The 20,707-nt window shown below is 41.6% G+C and overlaps 1 protein-coding gene across 7 annotated transcripts in view; it reads left to right on the top strand.

Annotated features, from left to right (window-relative positions):
* ADGRL2 (adhesion G protein-coupled receptor L2) overlaps positions 1 to 20,707 on the top strand; it is a 185,797-nt gene that overhangs the window by 129,475 nt on the left and 35,615 nt on the right. For 5 of the 7 annotated variants that reach the window (XM_040408493.1, XM_040408486.1, XM_040408487.1 and 2 more), the window contains exons 5-9: positions 2,081 to 2,881; positions 13,110 to 13,406; positions 13,841 to 13,944; positions 14,060 to 14,245; positions 14,673 to 14,711. In XM_040408493.1, coding sequence (XP_040264427.1) covers positions 2,081 to 2,881; positions 13,110 to 13,406; positions 13,841 to 13,944; positions 14,060 to 14,245; positions 14,673 to 14,711 — 1,427 coding nt within the window. The remainder of the gene's footprint in view (positions 1 to 2,080; positions 2,882 to 13,109; positions 13,407 to 13,840; positions 13,945 to 14,059; positions 14,246 to 14,672; positions 14,712 to 20,707) is intronic. The other 2 variants (XM_040408488.1, XM_040408492.1) reach the window with 1 other exon arrangement.

Here is a 20,707-nt window from a genome sequence, read left to right as displayed (position 1 = left end):
TGGGGTGGACATCAGGCTCTCTAGGGAAGCCTATGAATCTGGTCCACACCAAGGACACATATAAATAGGAAAGTCAGAGTGCATATAAGGTTTCGAGAGTCCAAGTGTAAGTTATCTGTAAGAACCCAAGGAACAGAGTAGAACTTAGAATTCAAGAAAACCAGTAGTGTGCAAGTGAACTACAAATCAATTTACTGGATGTCCATTAGAAATGGACCAAACAATGAAATTGTTTCCTTTAGTGAAAATTAATAAAATATTTATTTTTATGGTGCATTATACGGTACATTCAAAACATTATCATTTTCTCTAGTAGTAGTTCCTAACCAGTATGTGATGTAAATACTCATCCGTGAGTCATAGTAATTTTGTTAGAAAATAAGGGAAATGCCAATTTGAGAACTCACATAATGATATTCTGAAGTGGGACTTATAGAAAATAAATTTGACATTTTACAGTCGGGTTTCAAATATTTAGTCAAGTTTATGGCTTATTGGTTGCCAGTCATCCTGAGATTAAAAGAAGAGAAAAAAAGGGAGCAAATACACACATGATATTTCTGTTATCTGGTTGGGAATTATTACATTTTAGTTATCAACCACGAGCCATAACTGTATTATATATACCGTATATATATATATATATATATATATATATATATATATATATATATATCTCAAAAGAAAAAATGTGGTATTGTAAAATCTCATTTTCTTTTATGGTACAGAACCTGCCTCCTCCTTTTTGTGTATCCGGTACCAGTGGGCTCGTGAACCAGTGACATTACTGAGGCACTTTCTGCCCCAGTAAGGTCACCAATCAACAACTGGTCTCGTTGGCATAGTCAAAGGTGTAAAATACTATATATGTCTACATGATGTGGGTTGTAGGTCATCTGAACTATTTTCACAAGCTCATTGAGTAAGCCATTTTGTCCTCTGCCCATGCAAGGCCCGGTGGTTTAGAGATGCATGTGTTTCCTTCTACATACCCCCCACCTCTTGAAAGATGGTCAGAATTTACATCCAACCCCATCACCACTGATCGTATAACAGCTCTTTCTTTCACTAGGTGTTCCAGTCTCTTCATTTATCCAAATTAGCGGATTTCTTGCTGTGTCCCTACTTTAGTGTGTGTACTGATTGAGCTGCCGAGTACATGGTCCATTCATGTTAATCTCTCTTTTTTCTCCTTGCACCCCTTTTTCACTTTCTCTTCCAATGCTTAAAATAGAAGTGGAGCAAAAAGGTAAATAAAATACAGCCCGAACCCCCCCAGCTCCCTGTTATGTGCCATATGGATGTTAACCTTCTCGATCCCCCTTATCCCTAAACACTGACGTTCTGTATTCAGCAGGATTGCATTTCTACACTTCATACACAAGTTGACTGCTAATAAAACAGTGTTCTGGATATGTCACATAGGTGGGACACAGTCTCTGCATTTCTTGTGGGAAATGTTTTCTTGCTCTCCTTCTTGAACCCTAAGTGATTTCATTTTTGTTTTTAAGTTATGTTAGTTACTCATGTACTTTTTGCCTGGCTTCCTCTACTCCTTCCCCAAGCATGCCACATTTACAGGCTTTGTTTCATCCATTGCTCCAATTTGTCTTTTAGTTTTTACTTTTTATTTTATTTTTTTGTATATTTTTTATTCTCCAGATTGATATATCAATGTTGTGTTATTTTGAGGTGTTTTAGCTTTGGTTTCTTCCCTCAGTTCATATGTCTTTAAAGCACCAATGGAAAACCATTCACGTGCTTTTCTTTTTTAATCTTTTTTTTTTTAACAAAAAATTGTGTGTGGTTTTTCATTGTCTGACAGGTTTCAGCTTAGAAAATTCATACTTTAAGGTCATCTGATTTACTTTACTATAATGTAATGTATTAAAATTAGTAGTTTCTTATTTTGGCACTATGAATGTCACATTCTTCATCTAAATTTTGTCAAAAAAAATCACCTTTTTGTTTTTGTCTCTTTTTTTATTTATTATTTTCTTTAAATGAACATATTGCTAATTAATAAAAACAATGTTTGATATCTCTTTTGTGAAATAATCCTCTTTCTACTTTTTACTAGTTTTTGTTTGCCCTGGGGTGTTGAAAGGAGTTGTGGACTCACCATATATTTTTGAAGCTGAACAGAAGGCAGGTGCCTGGTGCAAAGACCCCCTTCAAGCTGCAGATAAAATTTATTTTATGCCCTGGACACCGTATCGTACGGATACATTAATAGAATATGCTTCATTGCAAGATTTTCAAAATGGGCGACAGACTACAACATATAAACTTCCGAACCGAGTGGACGGCACTGGATTTGTGGTTTATGACGGGGCTGTGTTTTTTAACAAGGAAAGAACGAGAAATATTGTTAAGTTTGACTTGAGGACTAGAATCAAGAGCGGGGAGGCAATTATAAATTATGCCAATTACCACGACACATCTCCATATAGATGGGGCGGAAAAACTGATATCGATTTGGCGGTCGATGAAAATGGCTTATGGGTAATCTACGCGACAGAGCAAAACAATGGGATGATCGTGATCAGCCAATTAAATCCTTACACCCTTCGGTTTGAGGCAACGTTTGAAACCTCTTACGATAAACGGGCTGCCTCAAATGCATTTATGATATGTGGGGTCCTGTATGTGGTGAGGTCAGTCTACCAAGACAACGAGAGTGAAACTGGGAAGAATGCAATTGACTACATCTTCAACACCAAGCTAAACCGAGGAGAGTCTGTTGATATTCCATTCCCCAATCAGTATCAATACATTGCCGCTGTGGATTACAACCCTAGGGATAACCAGCTGTACGTGTGGAATAACAACTTTATTCTACGATACTCTCTAGAGTTTATCCTTCAGGACTTAGCCCAAGGTAAGATCTGTGTCTTCAGTTTGTTCACAGCTTCATTTTGTAGTTTATATGTGTGTATATACTGAATATATGTATATATACAGCTCTTTTTTTATGCCCGAAAACTATGAAAGTTTTTATAATTGAAATGCTAAGCCACTCATCTTTAGCCATGGTCTGTTTTAATTACAGTGAAGGTATGTATAATTATGGAAAATATTCAAGTACTTGAGGCCCTAAACACCATGAATTACCAGTAAAAAACAAAAACACCAGAATAAGTGCAAGTCTTTTTATTTTGTTTTGCTTTTGTCGCCTTGTGTGGCGTTTTTCCTGAATTCTTTTGAGTCTTTGTCTTAACACTAGTGTATTTTTCGTGCAGTTTTTTTTCTCCTATAGAGAAGGTGTTGTCAAAATGCCTAAAAAAGTCAAAAGCTCTAGCATGCCATATTTTTGAAAAGAAGCAAGAAAGATAAAAAAAAAAACACCACCTAATGAACAAAACCACCAGTGGCAAAAACTTGTGTCCCGCATTTTGTTTTCCCATAGGCCTCCTGCTAATATCTAGAGCTGATGTTTTTAATAGTGATGAGCGGCAGGGGCAATATTTGAATTCACAATATTTCGCGAATATTCATCATATATTCGAGAATTCACAATAATTTTCTTGATTGCGAAAATCCGCAATGTAATATGCTCATATTGCGAGCGCAGTACAGGCGTGGGTCACTGTTGCTCCATTTTTCAAGCTGCTAGAAGTTTCCCGAGACTGGATAAAATGGTTGGCACGGCAGGACATCACAATGGCTTTATATGCAGATAGAGTGCTCCAATATATTTGCAATTGCGCAAGTCGGCAATTAATAATGCACATATTTTTGCGCAATACGTGCAACTTCCCTTTTTAGCAGGTCTGACTACATATTACTGATTGGTGCACTAAGTATTATCGTGACATCACAGCGCTGTGTCTGTAGCATGTATGTATGGACAGCAGAACCTATCAGCTACACTATATCAGGATATAACACTGACTATCTCCCACTAACTATCTGTATTGTAGATATATGAGCTAACTAACTAATGTAATTAAACAGTAAAGCACAGAGCACAGCAATGACACTGCTCTCTCTCTCAGAACTCCATAAAACTGTACAAAATGGCTGCTGGGGAGGTTCCTATATAGTAAGGGGTAGGCAACTTTCCTATTGGTTGCTAGGGATGTTGCTAAGCTCAGACAAAGATATTGCAGCCTTCTCATTGGCCCACAAGCAAGAAGGGAGGTTACTGATGAAAAAAAAAAATCTAGAGTATTCACAAATACGAATATATAGCCCTATATTCTACATTCTCGAAGTGGTGATATTCGCGATTAAAATTGGCAATACGAATATTCGCGCCCAACACTAGTTTTTAACAGAAAAACGCTGCAAAAATTGCAAAGGTTCAGAAAAGTAGCACTAAAATGTTGCATGTGGAGGCACCCCAAAGGGGTTAGCCAACTTGTAGAAATGTTCTGCATTAACACCTTATCTATTGTTGATGACGCATGCATCTTTCACATCACAAGTTACTCCTGCCACATAGTGGTCCCTATTTGTGGCCTGTATAAACAACTTTGATCCTCCGGTGCTGTGCCCATAGGTGATGGTAACAATGTGATGCACCTACAGTAGGTCACCTCTTTGTGGTGACTTTGGTGACTCACGCCACTGCTGCCATTTTCCGATGGACACAGCGCCAGAGGATTGTAAGTGAAGAGATGGAGACCTTCTGCTGTGCAATAGAGGTAAGTTATGATGTACCATAGATATATATATATATATATATATATATCATATTAGCAATAGATTAGGGACTATTCCAAAAGATTTTTACAGATCGTCCAACTCGGGCATCCTCAAACTGCGGCCCTCGAGCTGTCGTAAAACTACAACTCCCACAATGCCCTGCTGTAGGCTGATACCTGTAGGCTGTTCGGGCATGCTGGGAGTTGTAATTTTGCAACAGCTGGAGCGCTGCAGTTTGAGGATGCCTGGTCCAACTCATTTTAAAGGTACACATTAACAATAACCTAAATTCAATATGTATTTTTTATTTTTATTTTACTTTCTAACTACTGATGTAGAGCTAGGTAAATGTGTTATTCTTTTTTTTTTTTTTAAGTACTTAAATCGAGGAAAAAAATGTCCATGCTCAGTTCACCTTTAAGAAGGGAATCATTTAACTTATCTATGCTTTAAAAGGATAGGATAAAGTAAAAAAAAAAAGAAAATTAATAAATTAGGTGATCCTTATTTTCATTTTCTTCGTTCTTTAGAACTATTTACTTCAAAACTAGTTCCTTTCTAGTATTGACCTTCTTTTATTGCTGTGATTTTTTTTATTTTTATTTTTTTTCTTAACCTGAAAATAAGAGGCGTGAATCCGTTTAGACAGGGTTTAAAAAAATATGGACAAAAAATTCCATAAGGTATTATAGGGTTACAGACTTAAGCATTTTCATGTGTTACATTTTTGTTTTGCAAGTGAACCGATGAAGGGTTTCAGGATCATGAAATCATGCGTGACTCATGACACTTTCACGTGTGAGCTCAACACAAGAGATGCTTGGCTTGATGCTGTGTAAAAGATGTGAAGACTTGACAATGTGTGCAAGTCACTCCTTGTATCTGAAGAAAAGAAATATGCCCTTGATCTTAGGTTACACCTTCTGACAGACGACGTGTAATAACTGTAATGATTTTATTTGACAGCCTGTGACTATTGTTAGAACCGTATATTGTCTTCTCCAAGGTGTATATTCTTTATACCACATGGTACAGTGGTTGCATCCTATCGGTTATTAGAATAATTGACACGTTGTATTACTTGTCCCTTTAATGAGGTGTATGGAAGATGGGCATTCATCGCATGTCTAAAATGAGCACCAGTATGGTGACGAAGATGTAATTTTGTCGTCTTTTTTTTTTTTTGCTTTTCTTACAGTAGAACCAGATGTTTTTACTCATAGATTTCCAGTCTGAAAATGTTTCAACCAAAAGCTGTTGAAGTGTCAATGATTTGCCATCACCTTTGCCCTATTCTGCTATCTATGTAGAGTCTCACTCCCCACTCACCAATTATACAGTGGATGCACTGAGCTGTAATCTCACTATAATTTACGTTCCTTTGCTCAGTCTCTGTATTCACAACGCAGTCTGTATACTGTGTAACCAAGAAAATTCTGCAGCTTAATTGAACGTTTTTATATATTTTTAATTTATTTTTTATTTTATTTTTTAAATCCAGGCAGCTGAATTCTGCTGCTAGGCTTTTCTGTTTTGGAAAATGTTGCATTGTTAATTATTTAGTAATATCCGTTTTCATTCATTGGGTTTGTACAGCATATCCATGCTGGAATTTGTTTGTTGCTATGATGTCTTGTCATGTCACTTTTTTGCGTGTGGAAAAAGTCATAGATTAGTGTGTACATTGTTCAGGGTAGAAAATCCAATTTTCTTATCTGCCTTTGTAAAGTTCATTGTGGACTTGGTCCGATTTGTCGTGACGTTTGGCATCAAGAAAAATGAATTCCTATAATGGGAAATGGTCTTTAAGAATCGCTGTTTTACCAAAAGAAAGCCCCAAATTTACAGCGTCTGTAAGAGGTCTCTTCCATTGAAGTCATTTTCTGTGGTGCATTTACAGAACCTTTTAGCTTTATCGGTATGCTTAGTAATTGACTTTATTTTTTAAATATTTTGTTAATCTCGATAGCTAGGTTTGGTTTGCTAATAATGGACTTGAACGCTTTGGTCCTGTAGTTTCCCCATTCTCTGTTGATTAGTTGGCCCTCTCTGGTTCTTCAGGATGAGAAAAGATTGGCGCCTAAGGGAGAGCGTTCAACATGTTGGTCTCCAGAACATTAGGATGGTGAATTCTAACTGGTGATGGTCAGTGGTAAGATTGTGCCTACTCTCTGGGATGGTGGTTCTAAAGCTTTGACACGTCAACACTGGTCATAGACATAACATACAACTGTGGGTGGTGTTATAGAACTTGGATTAAACCCTCATTCGACAATGATCCATTCTATCTAGAGCGTTCTAGTTATTATGGCATTTATTCTTTTGCCCTTTGACTTCGTGGGGCTCACTTATGCTGCAGATTCCTTTCATCTCTAAGTATCATCCTTCTGAACCTTCTACTTTTCGTTGACCATGACTTTGTAATCTCTGCCCTCACCTGAATTTTCTCAGCATAGTAGAGGAGGCTCCCCTTAACTGCTTTGTCCTCTCAAGTGTTTTTATCCCTTGATTTGTTTAGGTCTTTACTGTTTTATTATTTCACTTTTTCTTTGAAGGCAATGGATTCACTTTATCAAAAATCACTATCCTTCCTTAGTGTATCCCATCTGAATAATGTAGTTATGTATAACCTCACAGGGATGTCCACTTCACCATCCACTCCAATATTCTAAAGGGTGTCACTTAAGTCTAGTCATTTGTGCACATTTAATATTTTAAAGCAATTTTGAGTTGAGTTTTCCCATTGCACCTTTGGAAAGCTGGGGTCACACACAAGTGATGATGTTTTCAGCCCGAGAAGAAATTTGGATGTTCAGTTCTAGAAAATGACATCACAAACTTGAGCCAAAGTGCTCGGGAATCATCCAAGCAACATATGGAAGATAGATCAGGATGCGAGTTTTGCCAGTTCTGGTGGCTACGATAGAGCGGATGTGGGCTGCATGAGTGATATGAGCTTCCTCCTGTGTGTTCTTCAGTTCTGTCCTTAGGAACATTGTTTTTTTCTGTACCTCGGCTTTGTCCTCAAATTCCCTTGTATTGTATTCCATCTACTTCAATTTTTTTAAATTTTTTTTTTTACTTTTGGAAGTTTAGTGGTCTGTGAATTCCCAAGCATGCATTAACAAGAGCTGGCGCCATTTAAATGTCTTTTATGTACCAATATTAACAAGCTCTTTCAAAAAACATGGCTTTTTTTCCCTGAACATTTTCATTTGTTACACTTCTCAGATTCATTACCTACTTTTTCCTCCAAGTATTTTCTCATCTTCACATCCATTTGAGTTTTTTTTGTTTTCCGGTATTGAGTTCCGTCACAGGAGCTCAATACCGGAAAAAAAACTGATCAGTTTTATCCTAATGCATTCTGAATGGAGAGCAGTCCGTTCAGGATGCATCAGTTCAGTCCCTCTTACGTTTTTTGGCCGGAGAAAATAGCGCAGCATGCTGCAGTTTTCTCTCCGGCCAAAAATCCTGAACACTCGCCGGAATGCCGAATCCGACATTAATTTACATTAAAGTGAATTAGTGCCGGATCCGGCTTTCCGGTCTGTGCATGCGCACACCTTTAAAAATGCAAAAGAAATTAATACCGGATCCTTTTTTCCGGATGACACAGGAGAGATGGATCCGGTATTTAAATGCATTTGTCAGATGCCATCAGTTTGCGTCCGGATTGCCGTATCCGGCAGGCAGTTCCAGCATCGGAACTGCCTGCCGGAATCCTCTGCCGCAAGTGTGAAAGTACCCTCACATGCACACAAATTTGAGTACCAGTTTGCGTATCGCTAGTTTTTTAGAGTGTGGTAAGAGGGCAGAATTGCCAGAGGCAGCCCAGACAAACTCAGGAAACTCTACAAACTCTATGTATATTTTGCCCTTCGTCACCTTCTAACCCAGGATTCCAGTGCTGAAAGACTAAGTATAGGTTATCAGTATCTGATCAGTGGGGTGCACCACTCGGGACCCCCGCCAATCTGCTGTTTAAGAAGGCAGTGGCACTTGCACTAGCGCCTCGGCCTTTACCTAGACTAGTGACATCAAGTTCATTGGTCACGCGGCCCAGGCACAGCTCAGCCCCATGCACACCTGCTATCAAATGTACGGCGCTGTGCTTGGTGAGCACAGAGAAGGCCACTCTGCTCACAGGAACCTTCTCAAATAGCTGATCAGCAGGGGGTCCCAGGTGTCGGACCCCCCACCGATCAGATACTGAAGAGCTATGCAGAGGTAAAGTCATCAGTATGAAAGTCCTTGAAAACCCTTTTAATGCTGCGCCACAAATATGGCCGTACAGTACTTTTTTTTTTTTTTACTCCTATTAATGACAGTTTGGCGTAAATATATAGAAAAATTTGACAGTTTAATTAATGCACTCCTAAAACTTCTCTGCCGCTTTTTTTCTGGCAAGCAAATATGATGAGAAAAGTGGTCTGGGCTTCAGAATTGCCTTAATCGCTGCCTCGATCATTACTCATTTATCAACATTTTCCTCAACTTGAAAACAATACCAACCCCATCCTGGCATTTTTAGCCAATGACATCAGCAGTGGTAGATGTACCGCTCGTATGGTGCACCGGTATTAATCTCCCCCATGTGATAATTACTTATTAGCATATATGAATGTCTGTCTCCTGGTGTGCAATAATTTGTTGACATCTCTCACAGGCTAGCAAATATCATGATGCACTATAATCTGATAAATATCTTTTTTTATTTTTTATTTTTTTGCTCAATCACGTAGAAAGGTGCAGGCCAGAACGTGCCATATTAGTTTGATTGCTAGTTTGCTACCTAATTATACGACCAGAGGAAGCTGTCAAAAGTCCTGTTATCAATGCCGATCTCGAGGGATAAAAATAACCTACATGTTTCAAGAATTACCTGGAATCCAGGCTAATGTAATGGTGCTAATTTTAATACTCATCTGAGTGATTAAATATGCGCTAATCAGTTCAGCGTGCTGAGGGATATATACCTAATGATGGCACTAATAGCAGTTTGCCATATTTGATCGTTACTCTCCCATGCTTTGAATAAAGAAGCGAATAATAAAAAAAAATTACAGCGAAATGAAATCATGATTACTGATAATTTGACAAATTTTGATGAACCGCGATGAATGTAGAGGGTGAAAATAATCATCCTCTGCCCTAAAGGTTACAGAAGTTTTAGAACTGTATCTTTTTTAAAGATTTTACGAGTCACTTACTGAGGCCTTGAAAAATAGTATTTTATTTTTTCTTCTAAAAGTGATTTATCTGTTAGGTCAGAGCTTGGGTATAATCTATGTGTTTGGTGCAACTTAATTACTATATTGGTCTGAAATATACCACTGTGGTTTTATGCTTGAATAACAATCTGGAAATGATGGTGGTTGTGTTTTTCTTTTTTTTTCTTTTTTTAGTTAGGTTGCACATTTCAGTAGAATTTTTTATTTTTTTTCATTCAAATCAAGATTGTAAGTTTTTGAGCTTTTATTTAAAAAGGTCCCATATGCAAAAAACAATTTTTTTTTTATACTTTTATGTTAAAAACACCTTTTATGAACTATTTTTATGCTGCTTTAAAAAATAAATAAAATAAAATCACTCCTTTATATACTCGGTGAAAAAATTATAGATTAGAAAAAAAAAAAAATCATTAATATGTCGGTGCTTCTCAAAGCTACAGGAAAAAGACAGTAGGCCTAAGTGATGCAACGACAACGTGACCCCATTTAATCATTCTCCTGTCATAGCCATCAGTGTGAACCAAGCTTCACATTGTAGGCTGCCCCTCAAAGCGGGGGGGAAAAAAGCCTTGGGAATGGTAGAAGGCGAGCTTTGAAATTCCACAAGCTAAATCAAGGAGAAAGTCCTATACACAGAGCTTCTATCAATTAATTTGCTTTCTGCGTCCTGACCTCATCGCGGCGGAGCCGCACAGAGAACTCGGAATTGCAGCCTTCTAGAATTTTCATCCTTCAATATTGTCACTTCTCATTCTGTGGCGTGTACTGTCCTTCGACTGAGCGACTTCACTCTTTTCTATTGGTTTTATCTAAAGCAACCATGTCAGTTTCATGAAACGTTCTATCTCTAAAGGAAGACATGCATGTAACGCTCGCCTCTGTTCAGCTCTAATCAGGCATGCCAAAATCTCTCAAGCAAAAATCAGTGCTGGGTGGGAAGATGGGCCAGGAATTTATTTTTCATGCACGCCATTGTCTCAAACATCTCATTTTTGTAAATCGCCTTTCAGGATGTGTGTCTTATTGTGCGCACAATGCAGATGTCAAGCTGTTTTAACTGTCACTTGTTCTTGGCGGACCCTATAATCAGGTATATATAGTCCTGTCATCAACTGTTGCCTAAATCATAGTTCTTTTAATGCTGACCCATAGTCCCGGCCTGGTTCCTGGTAAAGAAGCTTAAAGGAGCACTAATCCTAAAGTAGAAAGCTTATAAAAATGCAGCTTATGAAAGGACCTGCTAATATCATTCACACATATATGAGAACCGGAGATATGTGCGATAACCTAGTGATCACAGAGTGGGGATTTTTCTTGACTTCATGTCCATAATCCCATTGCCGCTCATCAGTCTGAAATGACGGTTCACTGGGAAAATACATTGTATTCCACTACACAGCTGATGGAAATGAGGTTGGTTAGATGTAGCTATACTGTCCATGTAAGATGCCAATTTTTAGATATGGTCCAAAATAGGCAAAAAAAATTCTTGCAAGTTGCTAAATTGTGGCAATCTTAGCTTGCAGAGTGACGTCTGTCCTAAACAATGCCCTCTGTGAGATAGACGATCACTCTCGAGACAGAACCTTACAGACAGGGTTGTTCAACCTTTATGAGAGCTCATCAGAGCGCGGTAGGGTTTTCATCAGCTCGGAATGTGAAACGCTCTACAAAAAAGCCTTTGAGAGGTAATCAAAGGGGTTGAGAAGAATGACATGTTCCTTCATAAAAAAATATTCCAAGAAGCAATTACATGGCAGCTGACATCACGATCGAAGAAACCCCTATCCAAGGTATAACTTACAGATTTTGCCGAGTCAGAGCTTTAACAAGGACTCGGGGGCAGCAGCACCCCAATTGTAATTTGTAACAGTCAGAGCTATTAAATAAGATAGAACTTTCACATAGCCCCTGTTCTAACATGGGAACTATTCACATTACCAATGGTTTTGCCCTCATTATATGTGTTTCATGTTCGTTATTTTTCCTTTTTTAATGGTACTTGATGTACTCTTTTGGATTATCAGTACATCAAAAAAGATGGTTTTGATCACATTTTTAATATATCGTAGAAGAAAATATAGGCTGATGGGATGTTCTACAAGTTCTTATGGACTCCCTGTCAACATCTATCTAGAAATCTACAGTTAACTTCATATGGTTGCTTACCGATAACGGATTGTTTTGATTCAGGCAAACTGTGCTGTCTCTTTGCTTTGGAGAATTAGGCGACCTGAGATTTCTGTGGCAGCTGCATTACAGTTTCTCACCAGCAGAGGGCAATGTTGAGAACATTCATTATGCCTCTCTTAGGCTACTTTCACACCTGCGTTAGGTGCGGATCCGTCTGGTATCTGCACAGACGGATCCGCACCTATAATGCAAACGCTTAGATCCGTTCAGAACGGATCCGTTTGCATTACCATGAAAAAAAAATGTTTTTGGTTTTTTTTGTTCATGATAATGCAAACGGATCCGTTTTGACTTTACATTGAAAGTCAATGGGGGACGGATCCGTTTGAAAATTGAGCCATACTGTGTCAACTTCAAACGGATCCGTCCCCATTGACTTACATTGTAAGTCTGGACGGATCCGTTTGCCTCCGCACGGCCAGGCGGACACCCGAACGCTGCAAGCTGCGTTCAGGTGTCCGCCTGCTGAGCGGAACAGAGGCTGAACGCTGCCAGACTGATGCATTCTGAGCGAATCCGCATCCACTCAGAATGCATTAGGGCTGGACGGATCCGTTCGGGGCCGCTTGTGAGAGCCTTCAAACGGAGCTCACAAGCGGAGCCCCGAACGCTAGTGTGAAAGTAGCCTTAGGGCAGTAAATGCTGGTACTGAATTATATGTATTGCTAAGTCTTCTGTTGAGTAATGTTCAAAAGTGTTGAACATGATCCATATAAGAATAGGAATCATATTTTTTTTTTTAAAGGGGAGTATACGGCTATTGCCCCCTGTTCCCACTTTCTATTTGTATAGGAATGTTTTGGCACATTGAATGTATGAAGAACGTGTAGTGGTCTGTCTATTGTGTTTGTGTAAATCTCTTCCGATTTCTCGGGTGCCTTTTTTGTGCTCTCTACAACTCATCGTGCTTTGTCTGACATATTTTCCAAGCTACATACAATATTTAAAAAAAATCCCGATAAAGCTCAAGGCTATTTTTAAACAAGATTTTGTGTCTATCTTTAATTGCATTTTCCAATTTTCTCTCAACAGTGCCTACAACCGTAGTGGCAGAAACACCACCAGTTCAGCTACTCGAGACAACCGTATCAACCACCACCACGACTTCACAGAAAGCTCTAATTAGCACTACATCAGCTGCAGGTACAAAGGAAGGAAGTAAAGGACTCAAGCCTCCAGCGGTCCTTTCTACCACAAAGAATCCTCCGCCAACCAGCGCCTTCCCTCTGCCGGAGAAGTTCTGTCTAGCCAAGGAATTGAAGGGGATCAGTTGGCCGCAGACACAAAGAGGGATGCTTGTGGAACGACCCTGCCCCAAAGGAACCCGAGGTACATTAATATTTTTGTTGTATTTAATATTCTCACTTTTGCGGTGCATTATACAATTGGGATCTAAAAAAATAAAATACTATTCAATTACATATCATGTTCCATACAGAACTCTTTAAGGAACTCTTATAAGAGGGTGAAGAGTGTTAGAATGTCCTATTAGTGTCTTGAAGGTACTCAAAGTGTCAAAAACAGCACCACTTTTGTTCATAGGCTGTCTGGTATCCCTTTACTTGAATGAGTGTCAATACTAGACATCCTGAAGTTCTAATAGTCCTGAAGTTCTGATAGTCCACCGTCACAGGATCGCATTATTGCTGGAAGCTGTCTATAAAACGCAGCATGCTATTATAACTTTCTAACATTCATTGCAAAAGAACTGTTGTGACTGATCATTTGTACCTTAATCATGAGTTTACATTTTCCTTCTAAAGGAACGGCTTCGTACCTCTGTTTGATCACAACTGGAACCTGGAACGATAGGGGCCCAGATCTTAGCAATTGCACTTCACATTGGGTCAACCAGCTGGCTCAAAAGGTTGGTTAGATAAGCTTCCAACATATTACTTAACCTTGTTTGGACTGTATGAGTGCTCCTTACGTATTTGACTTCTTTTATGTATTTACATATTTTTGGTGGTTTCATGTTACAGATTCGGAGTGGAGAGAATGCTGCTAACCTTGCTAATGATCTGGCAAAGTACACCAAAGAACCAGTGTTTGCCGGTGACATCAGTTCAACGATTAGACTCATGGAACAGCTGGTGGACATCTTGGATGCTCAATTACAGGAGCTGAAACCTAGTGAGAAGGACTCCGTTGGGCGAAGTTATAACAAGGTAAGGCAGCACTTTTGTGATCTCCTTTTTCTATCGGTGAAAGGTCTTATTGTGGTAATTTCGGATCTTGGTTCTCAATGTCACCTTAAATGGTTCCTGTTGAGCTTCAAGGAGCTTTTCTTTCTTAGTACTTGTGTAACTTATAGTACGTGCTCTGTACACATTGCTTGTCGGAGTCAAACCCAGATCTTGGCCTGTAGGTTCTTCCCAGTTCGGTATTCATTTCAATGCAACAGGCTGGGTCTGTGCAATTACTGAGAAAGTTTGGTTCCTTATTGTCATGGACTACTAGTTAAGACATTTTGATTTGAGTATATATGCTCAATATGGCTGTCTTCTACAAGTACCATATCTGTTTAATTGATGGTTTTACGCTACTGAAAAGTGTCTATTCAATCTAATATTCTGGTTCTCTTTCTGCAAAAAGCTGCAAAAGCGAGAGAAGACTTGCAGAGTCTACTTAAAGGTATTATTTTCAATTAACTCCCTACGTCTTGTGGCTCCCTTCCTTCACACTGCGCGTCTGTCTTTGATGCTTAGCAGCCAGCCTGCGTATACTCAGCCCAGAGCTGGAGGAACTTCATGAATACTTTGCAGTTACCTGAACGACTGCGCTGCATGCATCAAAATCCGTTAGCCATGGTATATATGCATGTGATGAAGCACCGTGATAAACAGCGTCACTAAAAGTAATCACTGTCTTATTGGCCTACGTTTTAACAGGGACAGACCACGTCTCACTTTCTCTCGTTTACTTCTACGCTTTGAATAGAATCATTATTTGTAATTTAAGGGGAAAAAAACGTTTTTACTGCACTGGCATTTCTAATTTTCCTTATTATGTATCACCCCTGTAACCGGCTGCTGTGTATTATACTGCATCCTGACCTTAATTTCTGACCGGTATCATTTGTGCTGCTCTCAGATGAGTTCCTTGGTCCAGATAAGAAAAATAAACCTCTTTTTAAATTACGAATCAAACGCTGTCTTCCACTATGCAAATGAAACAATTCCCTTCCTGGTGACAGAGGACTCATTTGAACTTGAGATTAGAAGCCTCAATCTGTGTTTCTTTGTGACTAATGAAGCTGGCCTCGACAGAGCAATTTCTGTCCCACTTCAGTTAATGGCTAAAGCCGTATCAACCGGAGCTTTTCTGCATTTCTGTTGGAGCAGGAGAAATCAGTCAGTGGCTTTTGGATGCGTCTACGGCAGTACCTGCTAGGCACATTGCTTTGACTGGCTATGCAGGAATAAAGGATATTAAGATGGATTCGAATAATTAATCTTCCTCTCACAGATGCTTTGGGACCACCTTTAACTTTCTCACTCATATCTCTAAACTGTAGAAAGTCGAGTCTGAATACTGTTCAGACTCCTGTGTAGGCTTTCAACTGTTTAAAGTGTATTCAATAGGATAATGCACCGGGAATTAAAATTCTATTTTGTTTCACCAATTTTCTGGCGGAGTTTTCGTGGATTCAAGGCTTTAATTTGACCTGTACTGATCAATCTTTACATGCTTCTTCCTCTCATTTACAGCTACAGTGACATTATGACATTTGACCATGAGAGGCTATTCACCACTGGCTGTTGCCAGCCTATGATATTTCCATTTTATAGGTAGTGGATAGTATATTGAATAGTTGATGGGTAATGGATGAAATGTTTATTTGGTAGATAGCTAATAGCCCATTGGTGGTTTTTACAAGTCGTTTTGATCTTAAACAGCTCAGTACCCCCTTTTTGGACTTTAGCTGTATTTTTACAGTATATTTACTTGTATATAAAGTGCAAGTGCTGCCAAAAATTACAAGGAAGAGGCACTCCGATACAACCTGTATATCACATAAAGGAGGGCCTTATTCACATTGTGGTACAATTGTTCAGGTAGTGGGACTCCTACACTCATAAAGCCTATGCACTAAGGGAAAGGGCTTCCAAAAATGACAAGGAACCGGCACTCTAATACACCCTTTATTACACTTAAAGGAGGGCATCATACACACCCTTGAAAAATTATGATTGATGGCCTGCTGGTGACCCTCAAAAACATTAGGAGCAAGGGCCCGCTGGTGACCCTCTAAAACATTAGGGGCAAGGGCCTGCTGCTGATCTGACCATCTAAAACATTAGGGGTGAGGGCCTGCTGCCGAGCTGACCCGCTAAAACATTATGGTTGAGGGCCTGCTGGTGACCCTCAAAAACATTATGGGTGAGGGCCTGCTGGTGACCCTCTAAAACATTATAGGTGAGGGCCCGCTGCTAAGCTGACCCTCTAAAACATAAGGAGCGAGGGCAGCCTAAGGCCTCATGCACACGGCCGTGTTCCACAGCTGAGAGCGGTCCGTGGTAACCCGGAGTGTTACTGTAGTGCAGCGGCGGCATGAAGCGCACGGCGTCATAGCAACCAATGACGCCGTGCGCTCCTGCTGTCAGCAGGAATCCCGGCCGGGTTACCACGGACCGCTCTCGGCCGTGGAACACGGCCGTGTGCATGAGGCCTAATAAGCATGTTGATATGATGGAGGTGGAGGATGAGAAAGGATGATTATCAGTTATTATGCTCGCAGCACCACTAAATACACACTCTGACAAAACGCTGGTGGCGGGGCAGGCCAGCACCTTCAAGGCGTAAAGCGCCAGTTCGTGCCACGTGTCCAGCTTAGACACCCAATAGTTGTAAGGCACACAGGGATCACTAAGGACGCTGACACGGTCTGCTACGTACACCTTCACCATCTTCCAAAATTTTTCCTTCCTTGTGACACTAGGCCGCGCATCAGGTTGAGCGTGCTGGCAGGGTGTCATAAAACTGTCCCAGGCCTTGGAGAGTGTTGTGCTGCCACTGTTGGAACTGCTGTGTGTTCCCCTCATCTCCCCTCCTCGGTTGGCCAATGAACTACGTACTCTGCAGCCAGCGTTGTCAGCTGGAAATTCTTGGAGCAATTTTTCCACAAGGACCTTCTGGTATTGCACCATTTTGCTCGTCCTCTCCACCACATGAATGACAGATGAGAAGTTCTCTTTGTAGCGTGGGTCAAGAAGGGTGAACTACCACTAATCGGTGGTGGCCAAAATGCATACCACGTGAGGGTCACGGGAAAGGCAGCCTAACATAAAGTCAGCCATGTGTGCCAGAGTCCCAACAGACAAGACTTTGCTGTCCTCATCAGAAGGATGACTCTCAATCTCCTCATCTGCTTCCTCCTCTTCTACCCATCCACACTGAACAGATGGAATAAAACTTCCATGGGTACTACCCTCTGTAGCGGAGGCAACCGTCTCCTGCTCCTCCTCCTCTTCATCCAATTCGCACTGAGAAGAGGAACTGAGGGTGGTCTTGCTATCACCCTGTGTACTCTCTTCCCCCATTTCCACCTCTTCCACATGCAAAGCGTCCACCTTAATTGTGAGCAGCAAGCATTTGAGTAGACACAGAAGTGGGATGGATACGCTGATAATAGCGTTATCGCCGCTCACCATCTGTGTTGATTACTTAAATTTGCGTAAAACCTCACAGAGGTCAGACATCAATGCCCACTCGTTGCTTGTGAAGAGCGGAAGCTGACTGGAAAGGCGATGACCATGTTGCAGCTAGTATTCCACTACTGCCCTCTGATGCTCACAAAACCTGGCCAACCAGTCCGGCGTAAGCTGTCGATGACTTGCAGAAATGGGCACACACACGGCTCACCTTCACCAGTAGCTCAGGCAATTTGGGGTAGGTTTTGAGAAACCGCTGAACCATTAGGTTGAACTTTTGGGCTAGGCATGGTATGTGTGTGAGCTCGCCAAGTTACAGCCATTATCAGACACAACCATGTCTGGTTGTAGGTTAAGTGGCGAGAGCCACAGCTCAGTCTGGTCCCTCATACCCTGCCACAGCTCTGCGGCGGTGTGCTGTTTGTCCCCTAAGCATATCCGCTTCAGCACGGCCTGTTGCCGCTTCCCCACTGCAGTGCTACACTGCTTCCAGCTATTGATTGATGGCTGACTGGTTCTGCAAAATGATAATTCAGAGGTGGAAGTGGAGGAGGCGGAGGAGGAAAAGGGGAGGTTGCAGCCACTAACGTAGGTGGCGGCAGAAACCCTGATGGAAGTAGGGCCCGCAATCCTTGGGGTCGGTAGCACCTGTACCATCCCAGGGCATGACTCGCTCCCGGCCTCCACAATGTTCACCCAGTGTGCCGTCAGGGAAATGTAGCATCCCTGGCCAAAAGCACTTTTCCATGTGTCAGTGGTTAACTGGACCTTCCCAATAACTGCGTTGGTCAGGGCACGGGTGATGTTACGAGACACATGCTGGTGTAAGGCTGGGACTGCACACCGTGAAAAATATTGGCGGCTGGGGACAGAGTACCTTGGGACAGCCACCGCCGTCAGGGCCAGCAATTTGGAAAGGTGTGCATTTAGTGCTATAGTCTGTGGGTGGGTGGCTGGGTATTTGCGCTTTCGTTCAAAGGCCTGGGGTATAGACATCTGTACGCTGTCCTGGGACACAGAAGTGGATGTGCTAGCTGATGGTGCTTGCGAAGGTCAAGGTGCATGGCACGAGGCATCCGGGCCTGCGTCTTGGACAGGGGATTGGCCAGCATGTAACACAGGGGAAGAGGAGGCAGTGGTGTGACCCGCAGACACTGGTTGTGGACCCAGGCATTTGGCCGACCTATTAGGGTGCTTTGATGCCATGTGGCGGATCATGCTTGTGGTGGTGAGGTTGCTAGTGTTCACGACCCTGCTCATTTTAGTACGGCACAGGTTGCAAATGACAATTCTTTTATCGTCCGCACTTTCCTCAAAAAAGCGCCAGACTGTGGAACACCTAGCCCTTGGCAAGGGAGATTGCCGCAAGGGGGTGCTCCGGGGAACAGTTGTGGGCCTGTTTGGTGTGGCCCACCTTCTCCCTTTTGCCACCCTACTGCCTCTTCCAGCCTGTTGCGGTGCTGCAGATCCCTCTCCCTCTGTACTGCTGTCCTCGCTCGGCTTGCCACCTTACCAGGTTGGGTCAGTGACTTCATCGCTCAGCACCTCCTCTTCCACTTCCTCACTCTGGCCATCCTCCTGACTTGTTGACCTAACAACAACCTCAGTTATTGACAACTGTGTCTCATCCTCATCATGAACCTCTTGAGACACTAATTGCGGTTGACTTATTGGCATCTGTCTCTCATCATCAACCACCTCGAGAAACACTAATTGTCGTTCCCCCCCCCCCCCCCCCCCCCGCATCATCATCATCTTCTGACTGTGAATGCTCCAGAATTTGGGAATCAGGGCGCAAGATCTCCTCATGTCCCTTTTCAAGCGGGCTTGGCGAGATGCCCAAATTAAGGAATGGAGATGAAAAGAGCTCCTCGGAATATCAGAGTGTGGGATCACTTGTTTGCCAAGACTCTCCATGGTGGGTGGAAGGAGGATCAGGGTGAAGGATTGTGTTGACCAGACTCTTGGCTACTGAGACTGGACTTGGTGGAAGACAGGGTGGTGCTTCACCAACTGGAAGCATTATCTGCTGCATTCCAATCGACCACCTGGTTGCAGTGGTCTGACTTCGAGAGTGGTGTCCTGCGCCGCACTGCAAGCTGGGACATGAACTAGGTATCGTGGATGAGTGTGTTGTTTTTTTTGTGCTCTGGCAGCAGGCACAGTTTCACCGCTCCCAGGGTCACGGCCTCTGCGTGCACCATCAGCAGCACGGCCACTTCCCCTTCCCTTACTGCTCGCCTTGAGCATATTAAATGGTATATATGCTTGCAAGTATGTCACACGTACAGTAGCGCAGGTTTTGTAAGTGTATGTGCAAATTAAGTACACAGAATGTCAGATATGTTTAGAATGCGCACACATTAAACATGAGCAAGTAATGTTGATGTCACCAGCGCCTAATAAAAAATTACACTGAATGAATGTCACTGATATTTAGGATAGGCAAACATTATACAGGAGATGTAGCGCAGGTAATGTAACTGTCCGCAGCGGACACAGTCTACAGAAAAAGTACACTGGATGTCACAGATATATTTAGGCTGTGCACACGTTACACAGGAGATGCAGCGCAGATAATGTCGCGGTCACCAGCGGCAAAAAAAAATTACACTGAATGTCACTGATATTTCGGATGCACTAACATTATACTGGAGATGTAGCGCAGATAATGTCGCTGTCTGCAGTGGCCAAACAATTGCAAGCTATTTAGCGCAGGTTGCTCTAAAATTATATATTTCTGCCAGATACAACTATAGTCCTTAAAATGACTTTTGGGTCTCTAAAAAGTTTTAGCAATTTAGTGCAGGTTGCGCACTGCTCTCCAGCTCTCCCTGACTAATATTGATCCGAACACATGTCATCGGGTGCTATATAGCACCCAATGACTCGTTCTAGCCAGCCAATCACTGTAATGCCAGCAGCCAAGATGGCTACATAATTACAGTGAGTGGAAGTACTTACCTGCATGTTTAT

The sequence above is a fragment of the Bufo bufo genome, chromosome 9 (genome assembly GCF_905171765.1).
Source record: "Bufo bufo chromosome 9, aBufBuf1.1, whole genome shotgun sequence".
In the NCBI taxonomy this organism is placed as follows: domain Eukaryota; kingdom Metazoa; phylum Chordata; class Amphibia; order Anura; family Bufonidae; genus Bufo; species Bufo bufo.
Note: the sequence above shows the minus strand (reverse complement) of the source record. Positions and strands in the feature narration are given on the sequence as shown.